The sequence below is a fragment of the Phoca vitulina genome, unplaced genomic scaffold, assembly GCF_004348235.1.
Source record: "Phoca vitulina isolate PV1807 unplaced genomic scaffold, GSC_HSeal_1.0 scaffold40, whole genome shotgun sequence".
Taxonomy (NCBI): domain Eukaryota; kingdom Metazoa; phylum Chordata; class Mammalia; order Carnivora; family Phocidae; genus Phoca; species Phoca vitulina.
This window is the reverse complement of record NW_022589743.1, coordinates 11,930,937-11,954,376: the sequence shown is the minus strand read 5'-3', so window position 1 is coordinate 11,954,376 and position 23,440 is coordinate 11,930,937. Positions and strand designations below refer to the sequence as shown.

The following is a 23,440-nucleotide window of genomic DNA, read 5'->3' as shown; positions in this document are numbered from 1 at the left end:
TAGAGGTTTAGTCAGACCAAAGCCCATGTCATCATCAGACTTCCTCAGATTCTTCTTTCTTTGCTTCCACTTTCTTTTTTTTTCTTCTATCCACAACTATATTTTATTCCTGTTGCAGATAGTTTTTTGTTGGTTTTGTTTTGTTTTTTATTTTGTTTTATTTTATTTTGTTCTTTGCTTCTACTTTCTTTTCCTCAGCTGGGGCAGCAGGGATAGAGGGGCCAGGACCTCCTCCTGGTGTCCTGGTGTCCACCAGCCCCTGCATTTCAAATGAGGTTCCTGATACTAACTTTGGCCTGGGCCTTGGCAAACAAGCCTGGCCAGAAAGGTTCAACATTTATACCAGCTGCTTTAATGAGGACATTGATCTTATCCTCTACGGCTGTTACCTCATCATCGTTGCAGGATGAGTGCTAAGTAGATGCAGGTGAGCTCCTGAGCTGGTGGCCGTGGTGCAGGTGAATGCTGAGTGTTGCTGCCAGGCACGATGGCTAGTCACCAAATGAAGTGAGAGCCTCACTCCAACGCCTTCCTTGGATGCACTGAGCACCTTTGTAGCAGTTGAGGAAAAGGAGAGTTTTCTGCTATTTTTTTAAAAGGAGTTGCAGGGGGGTGTACTGAGTCTGGAAAGAAAAATTTGCAGTAGGATAATATCCTTAGAAGAGGAAGAGGAAGAAGTTGGAAAAGGTGAGGATGTGAATATAGATGAAATACATATAAGTAAATAATTGGCTTGAAGCTTCTGAATAATTGGAATTTTTCTCCTAAGTTACTTCTGTTTAGATCTTTTTGAAACATTCATGAATAGTCAGAACCTGATTATTTTGTGTTATTTTTATATTATCTATTTTAAGACTTTGGTGCATGTAACATTTTTAAATTTTAGGTTTCTTTAGAATACATTTAAATAGTTTTATTGAGGGAGATTAGTTTAACCACCATTTCCATACCTAATATTTGGTAGGTGTTGTATTAGGCACTAGAGAAAAGTCAAATGGTTTCTTTAGCTTAAGGAGCTTAGTCCAGTATAGGTGATGCAGATATGACATTGCTCATAGGTGTCTATCTGTCCATCAGTCATTAACAAGTTTCAGTCTGAAAACTCGAGAAAATTACTGTTTTGGTGTCTAGTTCCTTGGGACTTGTGATATCATGGGGATTTGTCTTTCTTTCAAGACCACTGGGTTATAGGACATATTCTCCTTTTCTTCTCCCTCATCCCCCTGATTGCATATATTGTGTATGCTACAGCCTTTTTATTTCTAGGGCTAAGGATGGGGTTGAGGGTTCCTCCTGAATTCTGGATAGTAATGAGGCCAGTGCTTAGTCACTATGCTTGTGTTCACCTCTCTGGCAATCTGGTTTCTCCTTTCTGCTTCTCATCATGTTGACACACCAACTCCTAAAAGATAGGTCCATAGACAAGTATTCAAACAACACTAACCAATTTACTTTTTCTTTTAATTAAATTTGTGCAAATTTGTAGCATGCATTTTCTACATCTCTATTTCTTTTGCAGGCAGTAACCATGGCTATGTGGGTGCCAGTAACAGAATGTCAAGAAGAGCACATTTATGCTCTGCTGCTACCAGTAGTTTATTAGACATTGATCCGTTAATTTTAATACATTTGTTGGACCTTAAGGACCGGAATAGTATGGAAAATTTGTGGGGCTTACAGCCTCGCCCACCTGCTTCACTTTTGCAACCCGCAGGTAAAATATTAACAATAATTTCACTTTTTTCTGTGATTCTTGAGAACAACTCTTGATTTTAATCCAAGTGTCTCATTTAAGTGTTGGAACACAGGACATTTCTGTAGCAAATTGATTTTTCATTATATGTCATAAAATTGACATTTATATTAATCATATTTTTTGGTCATTGTTCAGTGGTGTTTTGTGCAATAATGTCTTAATGCCTGTTAGAATGTTTGTATATGATTTGACATTTAGATTGTGTCTGATTCACAGTTTGATTTGTATGAAGCACAGTTGTCCTCTTTGTGAAAACTCAGAGTTTTTCATGAATTCCCTGACTTCTAAGTGGAACTTTGTCTAAATGGAATATAGAAAAAGATGGTTTCATGCTTTGATGTTCTGTAGCCTAAAAATGCATACCAATTAGCATCAGTGTTTTATTTGCAAAGGTTATTTGTTAGAAATTATATCTGCGTTACTTTAATATGATGTATATACACACACATTAGATGTATAGTCAAACCTGGATTTTTTGAAACTCTTAGGCATAGTCATTTTGAACAGCTAAGGATTTACCTTTAAATGCCACATTTTAAAAACGATTTTTTAGAAAACTTTCTAATATATACTCAATATTTTCCTACCTTCTTAAATAATAGTATTACACAAATCAAGTATCAGTGATTTAGAATAGTGATTTTGATGCTTCTTTAAAGCAGCAAAACTCATTTTTCAAAGTCTGAGGCAGAGCTTCAGTGTAGAAAACACAGAGCTGCTCTAGTGGGGGCGGTGATCTCAGAGCCTGGATTATTTAGGCCTCTTCTTTCTAAGGTATACTTCCTGGAAGTCTGGGTCCTTAATTTGAAAGGCTGTCTTCAGTAATGTTATGAAATACTTGCCTTTTATCTGTGATCCAAGTACATTTTGTATTTGTACTTTTATAAAATTTATCACATTGTATATAATTTTACATTATTCTTAGGTATTTTTATTGTAGAAAATTTGGAAAATACAGAAAATTACAAAGAAAATAAAAATCACACATGGTTCTTGTGATCAACAAAGAAATAGCCTTTTTTTTTTTTTTTTTTTAAGATTTTATTTTTCGTAATCTTTACACCAAACATGGGGCTCAAACTCACAACCCTGAGATTAGGAGTCACATGCTCTACCAACTGAGCCAACCAGGCAGCCCAAGAAATAGCTTAAAAAAAAAAAAAAAAAAGTTAACACCTTGACAAAGGTTTTGCTTAAATTATAACCTGTGTTATTTACAAAGATAGTGAAACAGACAAGTTTTGGTTCTGCAGGTGGATGTGTACATTGGTTTAACCTTTTTGAAGGAATTTTTTTTTTTTTTTTAGTAGAGGAAGAGAAAGTGCATGTGCATGCAAGTGGGGGCAGAGTAGAGGGAGAGGGCAAGAATCTCAAGTAGACTCCACGTCCAGCATGGAGCCTGATGTGGGGCTCAGTCTCATAACCCTGAGATCATGACCTAAGCCAAAAGCAAGTCAGACGCAGCTGAGCGACTGAAGCGCCCCTGAAGGAAATTTTTGCGCTAGGTTTAAAATACCTCTGTCCTTTAATCCCGTAACTTTACTTCTAGGAGTATATCCCAAAGAGAAAACAGTCAGAGTTGTTTGAAAATATCCAGCAATACAGTTATGTCTAAAAAATTCTAGTTTAGGGGCACCTGGATGGCTCAGTCATTAAGCATCTGCCTTCGGCTCAGGTCGTGACCCCGGAGTCTTGGGATCAAGCCCCGCGTCAGGCTCCCCGCTCAGAGGGAAGCCTGCTTCTCCCACTCCCACTCCCCCTGCTTGTGTTCCCTCTCTAGCTGTCTCTCTCTCTCTCTGTCAAGTAAAAAATCTTTAATAAAAAAAAAAAATTCTAGTTTAGCCATGCATATTTTATAGATAGGTAAAATCATGTTTTTGAAAAATATTCAATGTCATTGGGAAAATGAATGCAAACTGTAAACAGAATATCTCCGTTATCCAGAAATTAGTTTTCTAAATCCAGGTGCTCAAAATGCTGATGACAAGGAAGGGAGGGGGAATAGTAGAGAGGAAGAGCAAGTCTTTAAACATCTTGAGTTTGACATGCCAGTGGGATATCAAAGTAGAGATGCTTAATAGCTAAAAATTAAGAACTGGAATATATACAATTATTTGCCTAGAGGTGATACTGGATAATTAAAACTAAGGGAGTAAGATTGTAGAAGAGAGAGTTTTAAGAAAATTTTAATGAGAAAAGGGCCAGGGACATGATTTTGATGAACGTCTGTTTTTACTGAGTGTGTGAAAGATGAACCAGATCAAAGAGCCTTTGGAAGGGAGAGAAACGAAGAAAATGGAGTCATGGAAACCAACTGAAGATAACATATCTGTGAGAGAATATTAAAAGCTAATGTTGCAGAAAGATCCAGCCTTCTTTTTATTAAAATGCTTGCTTGGGTTTCAATGTTTATTTTGGTTCTTTGTTTATTCTTTCCTTCTCAATCTGTATACCTTTCATTTTATTTTTCTTATCTTATTGCATTAGCTAAGACTTCCAGTACAGTTTGAAAAGGAGTGATGAAAGGGGACATCTTTGCCTTGTTCCTGATCTTGGTGGGAAAGCTTCAAGGTTTTTACCATTAAGTATGATGTTAGCTATAGGTTTCTCATAGCTGTTCTTTATCAAGTTGAAGATGTTTTCCTCCATTCCTAGTTTACTAAGAGTTGTTTTTTTTTTCTTTTAATTCATGAATGGATATTAGATTTTGTCAAATGCTTTTTCTGCATCTATTGATATGATATGATGGATTACATTTATTGATTTTTGAATGTCAAACCAGCCTTGCATACTTGGGATAAATCCCACTTAGTTGTGGTATATAATTCTTTTTATACCTGGTTAGATTCAATTTGCTAATATTTTGCTGAGGATTTTAATATCTCTGTTCATGAGAGATACTGGTCTGTAGTTTTCCTGTAATATCTTTGGTTTTGATACTAGAATAATGCCTTGTAGATTGAGTTTGGAAGTATTCCCTCTACTTCTGTTCTTGGAGATAATAGAAAGTGGATATAGGCCTCTTCATACTGTCTGTTTCTTCTTCGATTTTTGGCAGATTGTCTTTCAAGGTATTGGTCCATTACATCTAGGTTATCAGAAATTTGTTGGCATAGACTTGTTCATAGTATTCCTTTATTTTCCTCTAATTCTTTTTTTCAATACATATTGAGTGAACCTGTTATGTATCAGACTCACTGCAAGTTCATGTTCTTAACTACCCTACTATAAAAAGGAGTATTTTAAGAGGCATCAGGGTATGAATGACGGATGATATAGTTGAACCAGATTTTATGGTACATGTAGTAGTAAGCAGAAATAGAAAGTCAGGTAAGGTTTTCTGTGGAAGGTGTTGCATGCTAGCCTGAGGAATGATGCATAGTGGGCATTGGGGAGCCATTGTTGCAGTTTAGGAGTGGTTTGATTCAAGCTGCTTTTAGAAAGCTGGCAGTGCCCAGAAAACTATCAGAAATGGAAGTTTGAGGAGGGTATTATTGTAGAAGTTTATTTCAGTGGTTCTTAGTATGAGAGGGCAAATTCATACATTTCTGGATATTTTCTCAGTCATCATATGCTGAAAAATAGGTGGATCTGAGGTAAGGTCTTCAGAATCTTCTGACATTATAGAAGTTCCACTTAACCTCTAAGGAATACAGTAATCTACTCTATATATAATTAAGATTTTACTTGTAGCATGGCAGTGGTAATATTTGGAATCTCATCAAGTTAGAGGGTTGGCAACTGAATGGAATATGGTAAGGAGGACTCTGAAGAAGCTTAGATGACCAGAATGGTGGTAGCATTGATAGATACTGATGTCTGGAGGAGAGGCTTTAGAGAACTGTCAATCTTGAAGGTCATAACTGAATGATATGAAAGAATTGTTACAGACAAGACTCAATTCTAATTAACTTTGTAACCTGGCACATTCAGGAATGCTTATTTTCAGTGCAGTATTGAATTGCCAGGTTCCTGTGGTATAAGATCTCATTACACTTTCCTGTCTTGGCAGTTATCACATGGTACTAAAATTATTTTTCACTTTTCCAGCTAGACTGTGAGCTTTGTGAGGGCAAAGACCAAGGGTTCATCTTACTCACTGTCGTATTCCCTGCCCAGCACAATGCCTAGCATTTGAAACAGGCTCAGTAGTTGTCTATCAGATTAAGGAGGCTTGATTAATTTTTTTTTTAATTTTCCCATGTGGGATTTTTACTTTTTAAAATCCTTGTCAGTTTCTAGTAATAATAAACTGAACCATGTGGGTTAATATAGATTTTCATATTTAAGTCCATGTAGATGTGGGGTGCAAGATTTTATTTAGCAAAACATTTTGAATATTTTGTGCCATAAGTTGTTTTGCCTGAAATACAAAGATCACTAAGATGTAATCTCCCCCATAAGTTGTTCACAGTCTATATGTTTGTCTTCCTTACTGTAAGAAGTAACAAGTGCTGCAATAGAAGTATGCTCCAAGTACTATAAAAAATTAGGTAAGAATTGACTTGGAAGAAGAGATGCCTCTCTCGGTGGTTTAGGTGCCTGAAGGAGTAGACATTTCAGATTTCCTCTGGTTTGGGTTAACAGAGAGAGAGAGAAGGGAATAGGGCATGTGTAAAGTACAGGAGTGGAGTGTAGCATTGCCTGTGTATTACGGAGTTGCAAGTTATACCAAAACACTGGGATGTATTTGGGGTAGAGGTAGAAGATAAAGCCACTGAGAGACAGGGGCCTCAGGTAATGGGCCATGCTGGTGCTTTCATGAATGATTTTAAGCAGGAAAGTAATATCTGATTAGGGTTTTAGAAAACTTTTCTGACACCTTTGTGGAAAGGGGTTGGATGGGGACTACACCACAGAACGCTTTCATAAACAGAGTTTTTTGAGCCTGGTGACAACCCTGTCAGGTGTATATTATTGTCTTCATTTTATAAATAAATAATGGACTCAGAAGTTGGTGGACTTCTCTAAAGTTACAGCAACTAAATGGTAGATCTGAGACCAAATCCTGAGTTTCTAAAATCTCAACTTACTCACCTCATTTATAGAAAATTCTTTTTATGTGTGCTTGGGTGGCTCAGTCAGTTAAGTGTCTGACTCTTGATTTTGGCCTGGTCATGGGATCGAGCCCCATGTCAGGCTCCGTGCTGAGCGCGGAGCTTGCTTAAGATTCTCTCTCTCCCTCTGCCCCTCCCCCCCAATAAAATAAAATGAAGATAAAAATAGAATTTAGTTACCTCAGAGGATTGATAAGAGAGAATTAAATGACTTAATTTAATTCAGTAAGCTTCTTATGGATATTTCTTAAATAAACAAAGATAATAAAATCTCCTATTAAGATAGAAGACTCCCAGAAGACTTTTGGCTGGAAGTGAGTCATGTACCCTCCCTAAACACTGTCAGAGGAATGACCCATATGCCCTGGGGCCAAAGGAGGAATCTAACCTCCTTGAGCACATTGCTGCCTACCACCTGACACCTGAACACAATCTGAGTCCTTTTGGCAAGTTAGAAGTGGGGGAATGGCTATTGAACACACTATAATTAATCTACTTTTTACTGTACTCCCTCTTTTATGGTAGAAGGTTGTTGCAATATGTAGGCAAGTTCAGATGTCTAGTTAGTGCCCATTGGTCCCCCATTTTTTGTTTGTAGGGCTTGGTTTCTTTTTGCTTTGAGTCAGTCATAACATTCTTTGATATTCAAAATACGCCTCTCCTTTTAGTATTTGCGGGGTGGGGGGTGGGTTGAAAAACAGCTACTTTCTCTGGGAAGAGAGAAAACATTGTTACTTTAGAGACTGCAAAGACTCAGTGACAGGAAAATATTCTTTTATGATGTTCCATGGCACTTAATAGCTGGACAACTTTTTAAACTTAGTTGGAATATGTGTATTTGTACATACTGTGTATAGCAGATTTGACTGTTTGGCTTCTGGGTTGTTTTCATTTTTTCAATTATGAAGATAATAAAAGCTCAGTGTAGGAAATTTGAGAAAAATGGAGAAGTATAAAGAAGAAAGCATAGGCAGTAGGGCAGCTTTTTTAAACTTTTAGAATTAAATAACTAATTCAGATTTGAGTGGTTATCATGTGAACCAGATTCTAACTTTGAAGGTATGAATAAAGTTAGGGTACTTGTAGCTATCTTTATTTTCATTAATGGAATTTAATGTGTGCTTTTATTATTAATACCACCTAAAGCACTTTAGCTTTTTTACACATCAAGTCTGCATATATTGACATTATCATGAATGGAACATGACTTGTAACTTTCTCTCTAAAGCATCATATTCTCGAAAAGATAAAGACCAAAGGAAGCAGCAGGCCATGTGGCGAGTTCCCTCTGATTTAAAGATGCTGAAAAGACTCAAAACTCAGATGGCTGAAGTTCGATGTATGAAAACTGATGTAAAGAATACACTTTCAGAAATCAAAAGCAGCAATGCTGCTTCTGGAGACATGCAGGCAAGCCTTTTTTCTGCTGACCAGGCAGCTCTAGCTGCTTGTGGAGCCGAAAACTGTGGCAGATTACAGGATTTGGGAATGGAGCTCTTGGCAAAGTCATCAGTTGCTGGTTACATACGAAACTGTAAGTGGATCCTTTAATGTCATTTCTCTGTCATTTGGGAAGCTAGAGAATGGGTTATTTTCAGAATAATAATATTTAAACGTCTTTCTTACAATGAAGTAAGACTATATATACAGCCTTTTCTCCCATTCAAAGCTGTATATTTTCTACTGTATAGAGCTAACATTTCTTGATTGCATATTCTGTGCTGGGCAATAAACAAGACAAAATCCTTAACCCCTTGGATCTTGCTTTCATATATTCATGTGGTGGGAATCGGACATTAAAATGTGTAGACAAGTAAAGATAATTTCAGTTAGTAAAAAGTCCTGTGAAGGAAACAACAGAGGAGTGGGATGGGAAGATGAGGAGTGTGCTGCTTAGGTTAGGGTGGTAGGAGAAAGTCTCTGAGGAGGCAACATTTGAACTGAGACCTAAAGGTTAAGAAGGTGGCAGCCTTGCAGAGATCTGTGGGACACGTTGTTCTGGGTAAACAGAACAGAAAATGCAAAGTCACTGATAAAGTATTTGCTGTTCTGCATGTTTGAAAGCTCAAAGGAATACCAGTATGGTTTAGTATGGTGAACAAAGCAGTGGGGAGAATACTAGGAGGTAAGTCAGAGGGGTAGATAGGGTCTGTATCAGGCATGGACGTGTAAGACCTGGGTAAGGATTTGAGTTTTATTCTGATTTTAGGAGGATCTCTAGAGAATGAAAATGGGGGGGTGGGGGAGGGGGCGTTTATGATCGGATTTACCTTTTACAAAGATTACTTTGCTTCTTGTATGAAGAAGGGTCTGAAAGGGGTTGAATGGGAGTTGTGAAACAGCCTATAACAATAGTGTGTGTGAAATATGGTGGCCTGTTCTGGAGTTACTACAGTGGGTAGGTGGACTTGCTCATAGTCTAGCAGCCCTTCTCGTCTGAGGTTCCCATCTTTGTTAATTCTCCCAAGGATGCTACATAACTAGTACTATTCTAGATACATAGAAGTCAGTTCATTAATTACAGTGGATATTTTAGACCAAGAGGGCTCAGTTCTTTCCCACAACCCTGATAAGAAAGGCTGGATAGTGTTGTATGGAAAGAAAAAAGAACTAAGAATCATGTTTAAGTTTTTGTCCCAGGCAACTTAGTGACTGGTACTATCACTAATTTAGATGCAAATCAAATAAGGGAAAAGCTGGTGTGAGGGTTGAGGGGGGAGTTGGGGGGCAGGAAGTTAGGGATTCTTGTTTAAACATGTTAGGTTTGAGATGTCTCCTAGTTATCCTAGTAAAATGTCTTCTAGGCAGGTGAATTGGTACATAAATCTGAAGTGTATGTGGTCACAGCTGGATATAAACAATTGGGAATCAACAGTATCAGATATTGTTTAAAGTCAGGGACTGAACAAGAACAAGTATGGAGTAAATTTAAATGGAGAAGAGAAATTTTGGCTCTGGGGCACTTTAACATTTAAAGGCTTGGTAATGAAGAAGAGGCCAGTAAAGGAAATTGAAAAGAATTTAATCATTAAGGTAGGAGAAAAACTAGAAGGGATAATATCTCAAGAAAGAAGTGGAGTGGTCGTACCATTGAGAGGTGTCGAGTTGAAATGTGGGTGGCCCTTTTAATAATCATTCCCATGGAGGAGCGTAGCAGGGTGAACACAATGAGAAACGAACATTATTGCACAACTCCTTCAGAAGTTTGGGTGGTACCTGGAAGGCGTGTGGAGTCAAGAAAGAGTTTGCTGTTATCTGTCTATTTTTTCACTTTCTTAAGCATATATGCTTTTTTTTTTTTGACCTATTTCTTTTTTACTGTGGTAAAATGTACATAACATAAAACTTACCATTATAGATATTTTTAGGTGTATAGTTCTGTTGCATTAAGTACATTCACACTGTTGTACAACCATCACCACTATGCAGTCACAGAACTTTTTTTCATCTTGTAAAACTGAAACTCTATACCCATTACATAATAACCACCCCCAACCCAACCCCTGGCAACCACTGTTCCACTTTCTGTTTCTCTGAACTTGACTATTCTAGATATCTCACATAAGTGGAACCATAAAGTATTTGTCTTTTTATGCTGACTTACTTCACTTTTGCATAATGTCTTCAAGGGTCATCCATATTGCATCATGTATCAGAAATTCATTCCTTTTTAAGGCTGAATAATATTCCATTGTATGTATGTACCACATTTCATCCATTGATGGACATTTGCATTGGTTCTATCTTTTGGCTATTGTGACTAATGCTGTTATGAGTTTGGGTGTGCAAGTATCTGTTTGAGTCTCTACTTTCAGTTCTTTTGGGTATACCCAGAGTGGCATTGCTGAATCATATGATAATTCTATGTTCAATTTTTAAAAGGAATTTACCACAATTTGTTAAACAGGATTTACTGTCCTAACCTTTTTAAGTAGTACTGTTCAGTGGCATAAAGTACATGCACATTGTTGTGCTACTGTCACCACCATCCATCCACAGACCTCTTTTTATCTTGCACAACTGAATCTCTCTACCTATTAAACAGTAGCTCTCTACTCTTCCTCCTCTCAGTGCCTGGCAGCCACTATTTACTTCCTGTCTCTCTAAATTTGATTATTCTAGGTACCTTGTATAAGTGGAAACATAATTTTGTGTCTGGCTTATTTCACTTAGCATAATGTCTTCAGGGTTCATCCATATTGTAGCATGTGTCACAATTTTCTTTTTGGGGGCACCTGGGTGGCTCAGTCATTAAGTGTCTGCCTTCCGCTCAGGTCATGATCCCAGGGTCCTGGGATCGAGCCCCACATCGGGCTCCCTGCTCAGCAGGAAGTCTGCTTCTCCCTCTTCCTCTGCCTCTCCCCCTGCTTGTGAACTCTCTCTCTCTTTCTCTGTCGTCAAATAAATAAAATCTTAAAAAAAAAAAAAAGAATTCTCTTTTTGTGGCTATTTGATAATCCATTGTGTGTGTATGTGTATGCCACTTTTTGTTTATCCATTCATCCTTTGATGGACACTGGATTGACACCTACTTTTTGGCTATTGTGAATAATGCAGCTATGAGGATGGATGTTCATCTCTTCAAGACCCTGTTTTCCATTTTTCTGGGCATATAAACGTAAAAGTGGAATTGCTGGATCATATGGTAACTCAGTTTTTAATTTTTTGAGGAATTGCCATTCAGTTTTCTATAGAGGTTGCACCATTTTACATTCCTACCTAATAGTGCACAAGGGCTCCAGTTTGTCCACATCTTCCCCATCACTTACAATTTTGTGGTTTTGTTTTGTCTTTGCTAATAGCCATAGTAATGCGTGTGAAGTGGTATTTTATTGTCTTATTGTGCTTTTGATTCACATTTATCAGTGGTGTTGAACATTTTATAGTGTCTGCTGATATCTTTTGATGGTAAAAGTTTTTAATTTTCTTGAAGTCCAGTTTATCTTTTTTTTTCCTTTTGTTGCCTGTGCTTTGGTGTCATATTTCGCTAAAGCTAATGCTATGAAGCTTTTCCCCTATGTTTTCTTGTAAGAGTTTTGTAGGGGTTTTTTGTTGTTGCTGTTATTTTTTTTAAAGATTTATTTATTTGGGGGGGGGAGGGGCAGAAGGAGATGGAGAGAGAGAAACTGCGCCTGATGCAGGGCTCAACTCTGAGATCATGACCTGAGTTGAAACCAAGAGTCCAATGCTTAACTGACTTCACCACCCAGGTACCCCAAGAGTTTTATAGTTTTAGATCTAATATTTATAAATGTCTTGGATCTATTTTAGTTAATTTTGTATATGGTATTAGGTAGAAGTCCAACTTCATTCCTTTGTGTATGGATATCCGCTTTCCTGTCACCATTTGTTGAAAAGATTTTCCTCTCATCATTGAATGGTCTTGATACCCTTATTGGATATCATTAAAGGGGCTCCTGGCTGGCTCAGTCAGTAGAGTGTGTGACTCGATCTCAGGGTTGTGAGTTCAAGCTCCATGTTGGAGGTAGAGAGTACTTAAAAAAAAAAAAAGAAAGGAAATCATTTGAGCATATATGTGAGCATTTATTTCTGGGCTGTGTGTGTGTGTTTATTAAAATGGGATATTTTAATGCTTAATACCGGTGGCAGTAATCCAGTAGAGATGAATAGAGGAGAGGATGATTGCCAAATACATAGGCTTCTCCTAAAATAAGCATGACAGTTCAATAGAAAATGAAGTAAAGGTTATGATTAGGCCGTTAACATAAGAAGAAATACAAATGGACAGTATGCATCTCAAAGGATACTCAACCTCATCTAGTTGTCAAGGAAATGACAATCTAAAACAGAAAGAAGAGGGGTGCCTGGGTGGCTCAGATGGTTAAGCGTCTGCCTTCGGCTCAGGTCATGATCCCAGGGTCCTGGGATCGAGCCCCACATCGGGCTCCCTGCTCAGCAGGGAGTCTGCTTCTCCCTCTCCCTCTGCCTCTCCCCCTGCTCATGCTCTCTCTCTCTCTGTATCTCTCTGTCTCAAATGAATAAATACAAAATCTTTAAAAAAAATAAAAAAAAAAATAAAATAAAACAGAAAGAAGTAATGCTCTTTAGGTGGACTTTTGCAAAAAGCTTTTGTTACCTATTTTTGCAAGTACTTCCCTCCTGTTGTCACTTGCTTTTATTTTTCTGCTAAACAAAAGTTTTAAATTTTTTATTTTAGACAGGTCTATTAATAGTATTCATAGTTTTGGGGTTTAATGTTTTTATTTGGAAGGCCTTTTTAACTCCCAAGTTTATAAAAATGACCCCTGTTTTCTTACGGTATTTTTTTTAACTTTTTAACATTTAGGTCACTATACGGTATATAATTTGTTTTTCATGATGGTGTGTGGGGTAAGTTCAGTGATTTTTTTTTTCCCCCCAAAAGAAACATGTTTTTTGAAGATTCCACTCTGTCCAACAATATGAAATGCATCCTTTATTAATAGACCAAATTCCCATATTTGCATTGTTCTGTTTTTAAATTTGTTCACAGAGGTTAAATCATATGAAATTGCCAACATGCAACTGTTTTTGACCTGCAAAAACAGCAATTTGATATTGTTCAACTGAATATTTGTAGTGTTTTTAACTACTATATATCATAGTTTGTAAACTAATTGACTTGCCTTCATTTTTGTTTTTGTTTTCAAAATATTCTTGATGGTTCTTGCATATTTACTCTTCCAGAAAAACATTTTGACTGGAATTGCATTATTTAATGGATTTAATTACATTTAATTTGGGGAACTGACATTTTTCAGTATTGAAGCATTAATATCTGGGAAAGTGGTATTTCTCTCCATTTTTCTGGTCATCTCTCATCTATACTTCACAGTTTTAGTTTTCTTCATATAAGTTCTGTATATGTCTTGTTATATTCATTTCTAAATAGGTTATAACTTAGGTTGCTATTGTGAGTGGGATTTCCTCCCCTGCCCCCCCAGAATATTTTCTAATTATTTGTCACTTGTAGGAATACTGTTGATTTTTACATGTTTGTCTTGTATTCAGCCCACTTAGTGAAATTTTTAAATTCTAAGCTTTTCAGTCAGTTATCTTGAATTTTTAAGTAGATGATCATATCAGCAAATAATTACAGTTTGCTCATTCCTTTTTTGCTTATTTACTTTTCATTTTTCATTGTCTAGGCTAGGATCTCAGAACAATGCTAATAGCAGTAATAGAATTTTTATAATGTTTACAACTCTGTTTAGGAATTCCTTTAGTTTTCTCAAGTATAAAATTTGCTATATATTTCATTAAAGATTTATTTTTTTATTTTAGAGAGCGAGAAAGAGAAAGTATGAGCACAGGAGCAGGAGGGGCAGAAGGAGAGGGGGAGAGAATCTCAACCAGACTTCGTGCTGAGCGCGGAGCCGGACGCAGGGCTCAATCTCATGATCCTTAGGTCTCGACCTGAGCCGAAACCAAGTCAGATGCATGACTGACTGTGCCACCTAGGCGCCTTTGCTAATAGTTTTTAACCAAATTAAAAGATATATCCTTCTATTGCTAATAATTACTGTGTACAATAAGTACCACTGTTTACTCTGTGTGGGGTATCATTCTAAGTAAGTCACATGTGCATTAACTCACTTAATCCCAACAACTCTGAGGCAAGTTATTTTTATCCCCAATTTACAGATAGATAAATGGAGGCACAGGGCATTAAACAGCATTCTCAGAGTTTCACAGTGGTAATTGGCAGAGCCAAGAACTTGAACCACAGAGCCTATGGCTTTCACCATTGCACCAAACTACCTCTTTTTCTACTTACTAAGAGGTTGTTGTTTCTCAAGAAGTTGTATAGAATTATGCTTTTTTGGCTTATGTCAAAATGATTATATTGTTTTGTTCGATTATTTTAACTTTAAAGAATTACATTCTTTATCTAATTATCTTAATCTAATTATGACCATTCTCGAGATAGTAGAATGAATCCTATTTGGTTTTGATAATTTATAATTTTTTTAAATATACTGCCACATTCAGTTTGCTAATATTTTACTTAGAATTCTTGACTATTGTAGTCATAAGTAAAATCGAGTTGTATTTTTGTTAAATTATCCTTAACCCATATGAATTCCAATTTTATGCCAGCCTTATGGAATAAATTCAGAAGCTTTTGTCCTTTTCTATGGTATGAAATTATTTTAACATCTTATCTGCTCTTTAAAAGTTAATGAAACTCGTTCATAAAACCAGTTAGTAGTTCTTTCAGGGACAGAACTTTAACAACCTGTTTAATTTCAGTGTGTTTATTGGTCTCATATTTCTCCTCCTTAAGCCAGTTTCCATAATTAATTTTCCTTGAAAATTACTCATTTTATTAAATATTTAAATTTATTGTTATAAAGCCGCTTATTCTGGCCTCTTAAATTTTAAAAAGTTCTCTAAATATGGGCTGTTAAACTTTTTCTCTTATTTTGCTTATATGTGTTTTCTTATTTTGTCCTTTGATTTGACTTGCTGGAAACTTGTCCATTTTATTTGTCTCTTCAAAGACTAGTTCTTAGATATATTTTCATTTACTGTCTTCTACTGTTTTTTTTTTTATTAACATATAATGTATTATTTGTTTCAGGGGTAAAGGTCTGTGATTCATCAGTCTTAACGCAATTCACAGCGCTCACCATATAGCACATACCCTCCCCAATGTCCATCACCCAGCCACCCCATCCCTCCCACCCCCCTCCACTCCAGCATCTTCTACCTTTTTATTACATTAAATTCTACCTTTGTTTCTATTTTAATTTAATAGTCCATTAACAGAATGCATTATTGGTTAAGGACCATATTATAATTTATATATACATTAAGACCAATTTTTCCACTGCAATTTTTTCTCACATCTTTTTCTTCAAGTGTACAATTCAACAGTTTTTAATATATTCACAAAGTCATGTAATGATCACCATTATCTAGAACACTGTTGACAACATTTTCATCACCCTCTCGCCAAAAACTCCAGACGTGTGAACAGTCACTCTCCATTTTTCCCTCCCCGTATCTCCTGGTAACCTCTAGTCTAGTTTCTCTATATGGTTTTACTTCTTCTGGACTTTTCATATAAATAGAATCATACAACATGGGCCTCTGTGTCTGGCTTCTTTCACTTAGCATAACATTTCCAAGGGTCATCCATGTTGTAGCATGTATTATTTCATTCCTTTTTATGGCTGAATCATAACTTCATTGTATATGTGTACCATGTTCTGTTTACTTATTCATCATTTGATGGGCATCATGTAGTGTTTTTCTACTTTTTGGCTATTATGAATAATGCTGCTGTGAGTCTTCCATTCAAGATGTTTTGGGTATTCTGGATCTTTTCATATGAATTTTAGAATCAACTTATCAATTTCTGCAGTTAAAAAGTAAAACAGGTGGGGCTCTTGGATGGCTTGGTTAAGCATCCAACTCTTGGTTTTGGCTCAGGTCGTGATCTCAGGATTGTGGAATTGAGCCCCACATTGGGCTCCTCACTCACTCAGCTGGGAGTCTGCTGGAGAGTCTCTCTTGCCTACTCTCTCTGCCCCTCCCTCCCCTTTTCTCTCTCTTTAAAAAAATTAAAAATAAAATTTTAAAAAACAGTTGGAATTTTTATAGGGATTGTGTTGAATTTGTAGATCAATTTTGGGTGTATTGCCATGTTAACAATATTAAGTCTTCTGATCAGTGAACACCATATTTTTCCCATCTTTTTTTTTATTAAGCATTTATTGGAAATATTAAAAAATTTCCATCTTTATTATCTTTCAGCAGTGTGTGATAGTTTGCAATGTGCAAGTATTATATTTATTAAATTTTTTCTTAAATATTTTATTCTATTTGATGCTACGGTAAATGGAATTGTTACTTAATTGCATTCTTGAATTGTGCTTTGCTGGTCTATAAAAAGATAATCGGTTCTTGGTCTTGTGTCCTGCTACCTTGCTGATCCTGTTTATTACCTTTAAATGCATATCTTCTTTCTTTTTATTTATTTTTATTCTTTTTCTAGCTCCTCGAGTTTGCGTAGTAGGCCACTTAGTTTTATTTTTTTCTAATTCATTATAAGGCTATACATTTTCTTTTCCTAATTATTGTTTTAGCCACAAACATCTTGTGTATTTTATTTGTGATTTATTTCTAATTGATTTTCTTGTTAATCCAATAATATACAATTTTCAAGTGTTTTGGGGGGTTTTATTTTTGTTGTTAATACTTTGGTATTGAGATTGGAGTTCATATCTGGTAGGATTTTTCTTTTGGGGTTTACTAATATTTTTCTGGTTTTGTTAAGACTCTGGTCCACAAGTAGCAAAGTAGGAATACTTTTTGCATAAGACCCCAAATAAACCATTTGGGACCAGAGCGTCCTGGGTTTTTTGGACACAGTAGATAGAATACATTCCATAAGATTAGCCTTCCTCTGACTGCCTATGTAGTGAGTTTTGTGCTATTTTATCTTATTCGGAAATATTTTTAAATGTCTTTGCAGCCACAAATAAGAAGAGTAATTCACCTAAGCCAGCTCGATCCAGTATAGCAGGTAGTCTGTCACTTCGAAGAGCAATAGACTCTGGGGAAAATAGCCGTTCAAAGGGAGACTGTCAGACTCTATCTGAAGGTAAATTTGGAGAGTTTAGACTATAATTTAAGTGGGTAGATGTTTGTTATTTAAAACTGATCTTATGGTGTACGTAGATTTAGATCTTTAAAGGCACTGACAATGCTGAAACTTGATTTGAAAGTTCCTTGATCTCACAAGAGAACAGACCCATCGGTAAGGAAATGCAGCCATTAGACTGCATATTCTGGATTCCTTAATTTTAAATACTTGGCATCAAAAAACTGGGATATATTTTTTAATTGGTTTTGAGTTTTCCAGCAGTTTAAAAATGTTTATGTAGTGAGATATTCTAAAGTGGAGACTAAAGAGCTTTGTTTGCCTTCTTTCTGAGTATCCCCTTTCTTTTCTGTAGGCTCCCCAGGAAGCTCTCAGTCTGGGAGCAAGCACAGTTCTCCCCGAGCCTTAACACATGGCACTATCAGTGATATTTTGCCAAAATCTGAAGACCGGCAGTGTCAAGCTTTGGATTCAGATGCTGTTGTGGTTGCAGTTTTCAATGGTTTACCTGCTGTTGAGAAAAGGAGGAAAATTGTCACCTTGGGGTAAGTTCTTTTGGTCTACATCATAATGAATAAATTTCCACTTTGTTAATTTTTTAGTAGACAAAGTTTGTTGTATTAAAATTTAACTATAAAGTATCAGAGACCTTTTTTCTTAATGGAATGAAATGGGATAGTATCAGACATTCAGTTATGTTAGATATCATTTTCACTGAAGTGTGTAACCTTGTGTGAATTCTGCCTTGTGAGTTTTTGATATATGTGTCAGCTTTTTTTTTTTTTCCTTTCTATCTCCTCCACACTTTTCAAAGACATTTGTGTTGGGCGGGCCGTATTATGTCATGGGTCTTTTACAAATATTTTGTATGTAACAAAGCACTTCTGGCAATTTTATTTTAACACTGATTTTGTACTTTATCTCACCTATTTTCTCTTCTCTTAGGAAATGTCTTCAAAACTCAGAGTTGGAATTTCTCAAAAGGATATATTGTGACCTTTATCTCTCGCCCAGGAAACATAAATTCAGATCCCAGCCATGTCAATTAAACTTCCATCCATTAAAAAGATAGAGTGATTATGGAATATATTGTCTGTGAATGTGCTAGATGAGCCATTAATACCATCTGCTCATCTATCTTATAGATATTAAATACATTCCTAAGTTTAAACAATGGAATAGTTCTACCTTGGAGACTTTGAAAAAAAACTTCGAATTAAATTTAGAGAGAGATTAACATCCCTTAAGTTTACCTAATTTAAATAGCTTTAAGGTCTGGATAATTACCAAATGTAAAAGAACAGCTGGTATGATTTAGTTTTCTGTTTTAGGTCCAGTTTAAGCAGTGGAAAGGTGTTATAATCATCAGGATTGTCTTGTCCTTCCTTACCTACCCTGATTTTATACATATTCCTTTCAGGTTGAAGCTACAACTAGCTTTTATATTTTGTTATGGAGATATTTATATCTGCCTTTAGTCATAACAATTAAATGTATATGAACATAGACTTTTTTTCTAGACTGTAAAATCCTCTGTAAATATCTGCAGCTCTTAGCTATAACCCTCATTTTACAATTAATTGTATTGCTAGCCTGGCTTATGTGGTGTTTTCTAACTTGTGTCTTTTTTTCCTTGCCTGATTTAAAGTAGTTTGTAAGCAAAAATTTTAATAATAAGTGGTTCAAAAATAGAAGTAAAAAAAGAATATTAAGTGAAAATTTCCCCATCTTTGTCTCCCATCTGCTTAGTTTTCCAGCTCCCTGCCCACATACATCCCTGCTATTTTTAATTTTTTATATATGCTGTGTCTTCTCAGTTTTTATGCATATTTAAGCAACTGTGACTATATAGCTTTTTTAATACAAAACGTACACCCTATTTTCTCAATAATATATCTGAGGTCTTTCCATATCAATGAGAACATATTATTTAGGACTTCTATTTTTGTCTTTTAATCAGAATTTTATTGAGATAATTATATGTTCACATGCAGTTCTAAGAAATAATACAGAGAGATCCTATGCACCTTACCCAGTTTCCCCTAATGATGACATCTTGCAAAACTGGTACAATATCACAACCAGGATATTGCCATTGATACAGTCCATCATCTTCTAACCTTTTATTGTGGGTCTTACAGTGAATTTTTTAAAAAACAATACTTGAAATTTATATTTAACATCAGTGCCATATACCCTCCTTGGTTTCATGCTCAGTTTCAGGACAAGAAGAAAATATATATTGTATCACTGACTAGTTATACAAAAATATCAGGCTGTTTTCTCCTTTGAGGGCTAACGCTAAAGGAGGTCGTCTGGAAGGAATGCAAATGACTGATTTGGAAAATAATTCTGAAACTGGGGAATTACAACCTATACTACCTGAAGGAGCTTCAGCTGCCCCTGAGGAAGGTATGGAATGATAAAGTCATAATTTGGTGGGAGGTGGGAATAATGATTTTTTGTGTGTTGGTGTTGGGGAGTAGTTAAAAGTTATTGAGACAATTACCATCCAACATGCTTGATCTGAATACAGCATTTATTGTGCCACTGAATTTGATTTACTAGGACATTGAGCACAGCGGAAGGCAAAGTGGATAATTGACTACATAAAAGGACATGTCTTACTTAGAAGGGAGGTTTACAGGGGGGTGGGGGAATCTACAGATGGTTCATCTGCTCATTCAGTTCATCTGCTCATTCAGTAAATTCAGTGATAGGCATTGAATTTGCTAGATATGCAAAGATGAGATTAGATATGTTCACAGGCTTAGGGGGAAGGCATGCACAAAAACAACTAATTATAATATTAAGTGTTAAGTACTTTTGTCTTTTAAGGTCAGTCTTTTTTTTTTTTTTAAGATTTTATTTATTTATTTATTTATTTATTTGAGAGACAGAGCATGAGTGGGGGCAGGGCGGTGAGGGTTGGGGTGGGGACGGGCAGAGGGAGAGGGACAAGCAGACTCCCTGCTGAGCCAGGAGCCCAAAGCAGGACTCGATCCCAGGAACCTAAGATCACGACCTGAGCTGAAGTTAGACGCTTAATTGACTGAGCCACCCATGCACCCTAAAGTCAGTCTTTATTAATATTTGTAAATTGCTTTGCTCATACAGAATTATTCCAAACTTTAGCCATTTAAAAAAATCCTTTATGGTAACTGACTTCAACTCTGGCAGTTCGTTCTCAGTTACATTTTCAGTATTCTATGTGTTCTTCCAGTTTTATCATTCTTTATCTAAAAGCATAGGAGACATTTTGTAATTTTGAGTAGCAGAGGTATTTGGGGTATTTTTTTGTTTTTTAAGATTTTATTTATTTGAGAGAGAGCATGCATGGGAGGGGGGCAGGGGAGGAGAGGGAGAGAGACACGCTGACTGCGCTAAGTGCAGAACCTGACAAGGGCTTGATATCAGGACCCTGAGATCATGACCTGAGCCGAGATCAAGTCAGATGCTTAAATGACTGAGCCACTCAGGTGCCCCAGAAAGTGTTTTTAAATAAGGCTATGTGTTTTGCCATTGTTGTGTCCTTTATATGTTAGAAAAGGATGTCAACTTTATTAATGATATTTGGCATTGAAATTTTTTTCCCATTTCTCTGAATCATTACCACCTTCTACCTCTGCACTCATTTGAATTTTAGTGATTGATGAATTGTAGCTCAAAGCATATATGCAGGTGCCACCATTTACCTCGGGCTGCCCTGTGAGAGTGTGTGTGGTGGTGGCATTTTTTAGGTTTTTCAGTTAAAGAATGCTAAACACTCCCCTCTAGGTTGATGCTCCTGTGGCAGCCAGCATTACTTCAGTAGAAGAGATTAAATGAAAAGGATTTTTAAAGTGAAGTGTTGATTGTTAAAACATTGAGATACAAATATTTCGATTAAAAATCTTTAAAGAAAGGACCTGTAGAGATTAGCTAGTTTCGATGTATTTATATATATTGATATATATTGATTATAAATGTTTATAGCATGTGCTGGAATTACTGCCCCCTTTTCTTCATGCAACATTTATGAAATGCTTCTAATTTGCCTGTTATTGCATTTGATGCTGGTGAAGAAGTAATTCTTGAACTTGCTGTTTCATTCAGGATTTCTTTAACTTGACACCCACTGACATTTTGGGCCAGATGATTCTTTGTTGTAGAGGGCTGCCCTGTGCATTGTAGGATGTTTAGTGGCATCCTTGGCTTTTAACTACTAGGTGCCAACAGTACCTCCTCTGAGTTACAATAACCAAAAATGTTCCCTGGGAGGCAAAATTATCCCCAGTTGAGAACCACTGGTTGAGTTGAATGACTCAACCAGGGATGACCACTCCTTCTTAAGAATCACATGCCAGAGTAGATCACAGTTTCAAATGGGTACAAGGTGTAGTTCTCAGGTATGTTGGTGGATATATGTGTTGGTGGTAGTGGGAGGGGTGTGTGGAAAAGGATGCAGGGAGAGCAATTGAAAACTATCAGTCAGGTGTCAGACCATTTAATAGCGTGGGTGCTGTGATAGGGTGTATAGGGAGCTCAGAGAGCAGGTATGGAATAATAAAAATAATATTTACTAAGTCCTTATTATATATTTTTTCCAAATTTTTAAAAAATTTTTTATTGTTATGTTAATCCTCATACATTACATCATTAGTTTTAGATGTAGTGTTCCATGATTCATTGTTTGTGCATAACACCCAGTGCTCCATGCAGAATGTGCCCTCTTTAATACCCATCACCAGGCTAACCCATCCTCCCACCCCCCTCCCCTCTAGAACCCTCAGTTTGTTTTTCAGAGTCCATCGTCTCTCATGGTTCTTCTCCCCCTCCGATTTCCCCCCCTTCATTCTTCCCCTCCTGCTACATTCTTCTTCTTCTTTTTTTCTTTCTTAACATGTATTGCATTATTTGTTTCAGAGGTACAGATCTGAGATTCAACAGTCTTGCACAATTCACAGCGCTTACCAGAGCACATACCCTCCCCAGTGTCCATCACCCAGTCACCCCATCCCTCCCACCCCACCCCCCACTCCAGCAACCCTCAGTTTGTTTCCTGAGATTAAGAATTCCTCATATCAGTGAGGTCATATGATACATGTCTTTCTCTGTTTGACTTATTTCGCTCAGCATAATACCCTCCAGTTCCATCCATGTCATTGCAAATGGCAAGATCTCATTCCTTTTGATGGCTGCATAATATTCCATTGTGTGTATGTATGTGTGTATATATATATATACACACCACATCTTTATCCATTCATCTGTCGATGGACATCTTGGCTCTTTCCACAGTTTGGCTATTGTGGACATTGCTGCAATAAACATCGGGGTGTACGTACCCCTTCGGATCCCTACTTTTGTATCTTTGGGGTAAATACCCAGTAGTGCAATTGCTAGGTCATATAGTAGCTCATTTTTCAACTTTTTGAGGAACCTCCATACTGTTTTCCAGAGTGGCTGCACCAGCTTGCATTCCCACCAACAGTGTAGGAGGGTTCCCCTTTCTCTGCATCCCTGCCAACATCTGTCGTCTCCTGACTTGTTAATTTTAGCCATTCTGACTGGTGTGAGGTGGTATCTCATTGAGGTTTTGATTTGCATTTCCCTGATGCCTAGTGATGTTGAACACTTTTTCATGTGTCTGTTGGCTATTTGGATGTCTTCTTTGGAAAAATGTCTGTTCATGTCTTCTGCCCATTTCTTGATTGGATTCTTTGTTCTTTGGGTATTGAGTTTAATAAGTTCTTTATAGATTTTGGATACTAGCCCTTTATCTGATATGTCGTTTGCAAATCTCTTCTCCCATTCTGTCGGTTGTCTTTTGGTTTTGTTGACTGTTTCTTCTGCTGTGCAAAAGCTTTTGATCTTGATGAAGTCCCAATAGTTCATTTTTGCCCTTGCTTCCCTTGCCTTTGGCGATGTTTCTAGGAAGAAGTTGCTGCGGCTGAGGTCGAAGAGGTTGCTGCCTGTGTTCTCCTTTAGGATTTTGATGGACTCCTGTCTCACATTGAGGTCTTTCAACCATTT

The 23,440-nt window shown here is 36.7% G+C and overlaps 1 protein-coding gene across 5 annotated transcripts in view; it reads left to right on the top strand.

The window, feature by feature from the left end:
* The window catches only part of TRIM37 (tripartite motif containing 37), a 178,212-nt gene that overhangs the window by 138,782 nt on the left and 15,990 nt on the right, over positions 1-23,440 (top strand). For 2 of the 5 annotated variants that reach the window (XM_032428782.1, XM_032428783.1), the window contains exons 18-22: positions 1,520-1,714; positions 8,042-8,347; positions 17,297-17,425; positions 17,781-17,970; positions 19,701-19,837. In XM_032428782.1, the coding sequence (XP_032284673.1) occupies positions 1,520-1,714; positions 8,042-8,347; positions 17,297-17,425; positions 17,781-17,970; positions 19,701-19,837 (957 nt within the window). Of the gene's footprint in view, positions 1-1,519; positions 1,715-8,041; positions 8,348-17,296; positions 17,426-17,780; positions 17,971-18,370; positions 19,435-19,700; positions 19,838-23,440 lie in introns of those variants that run through there. The other 3 variants (XM_032428784.1, XM_032428785.1, XM_032428786.1) reach the window with 2 other exon arrangements.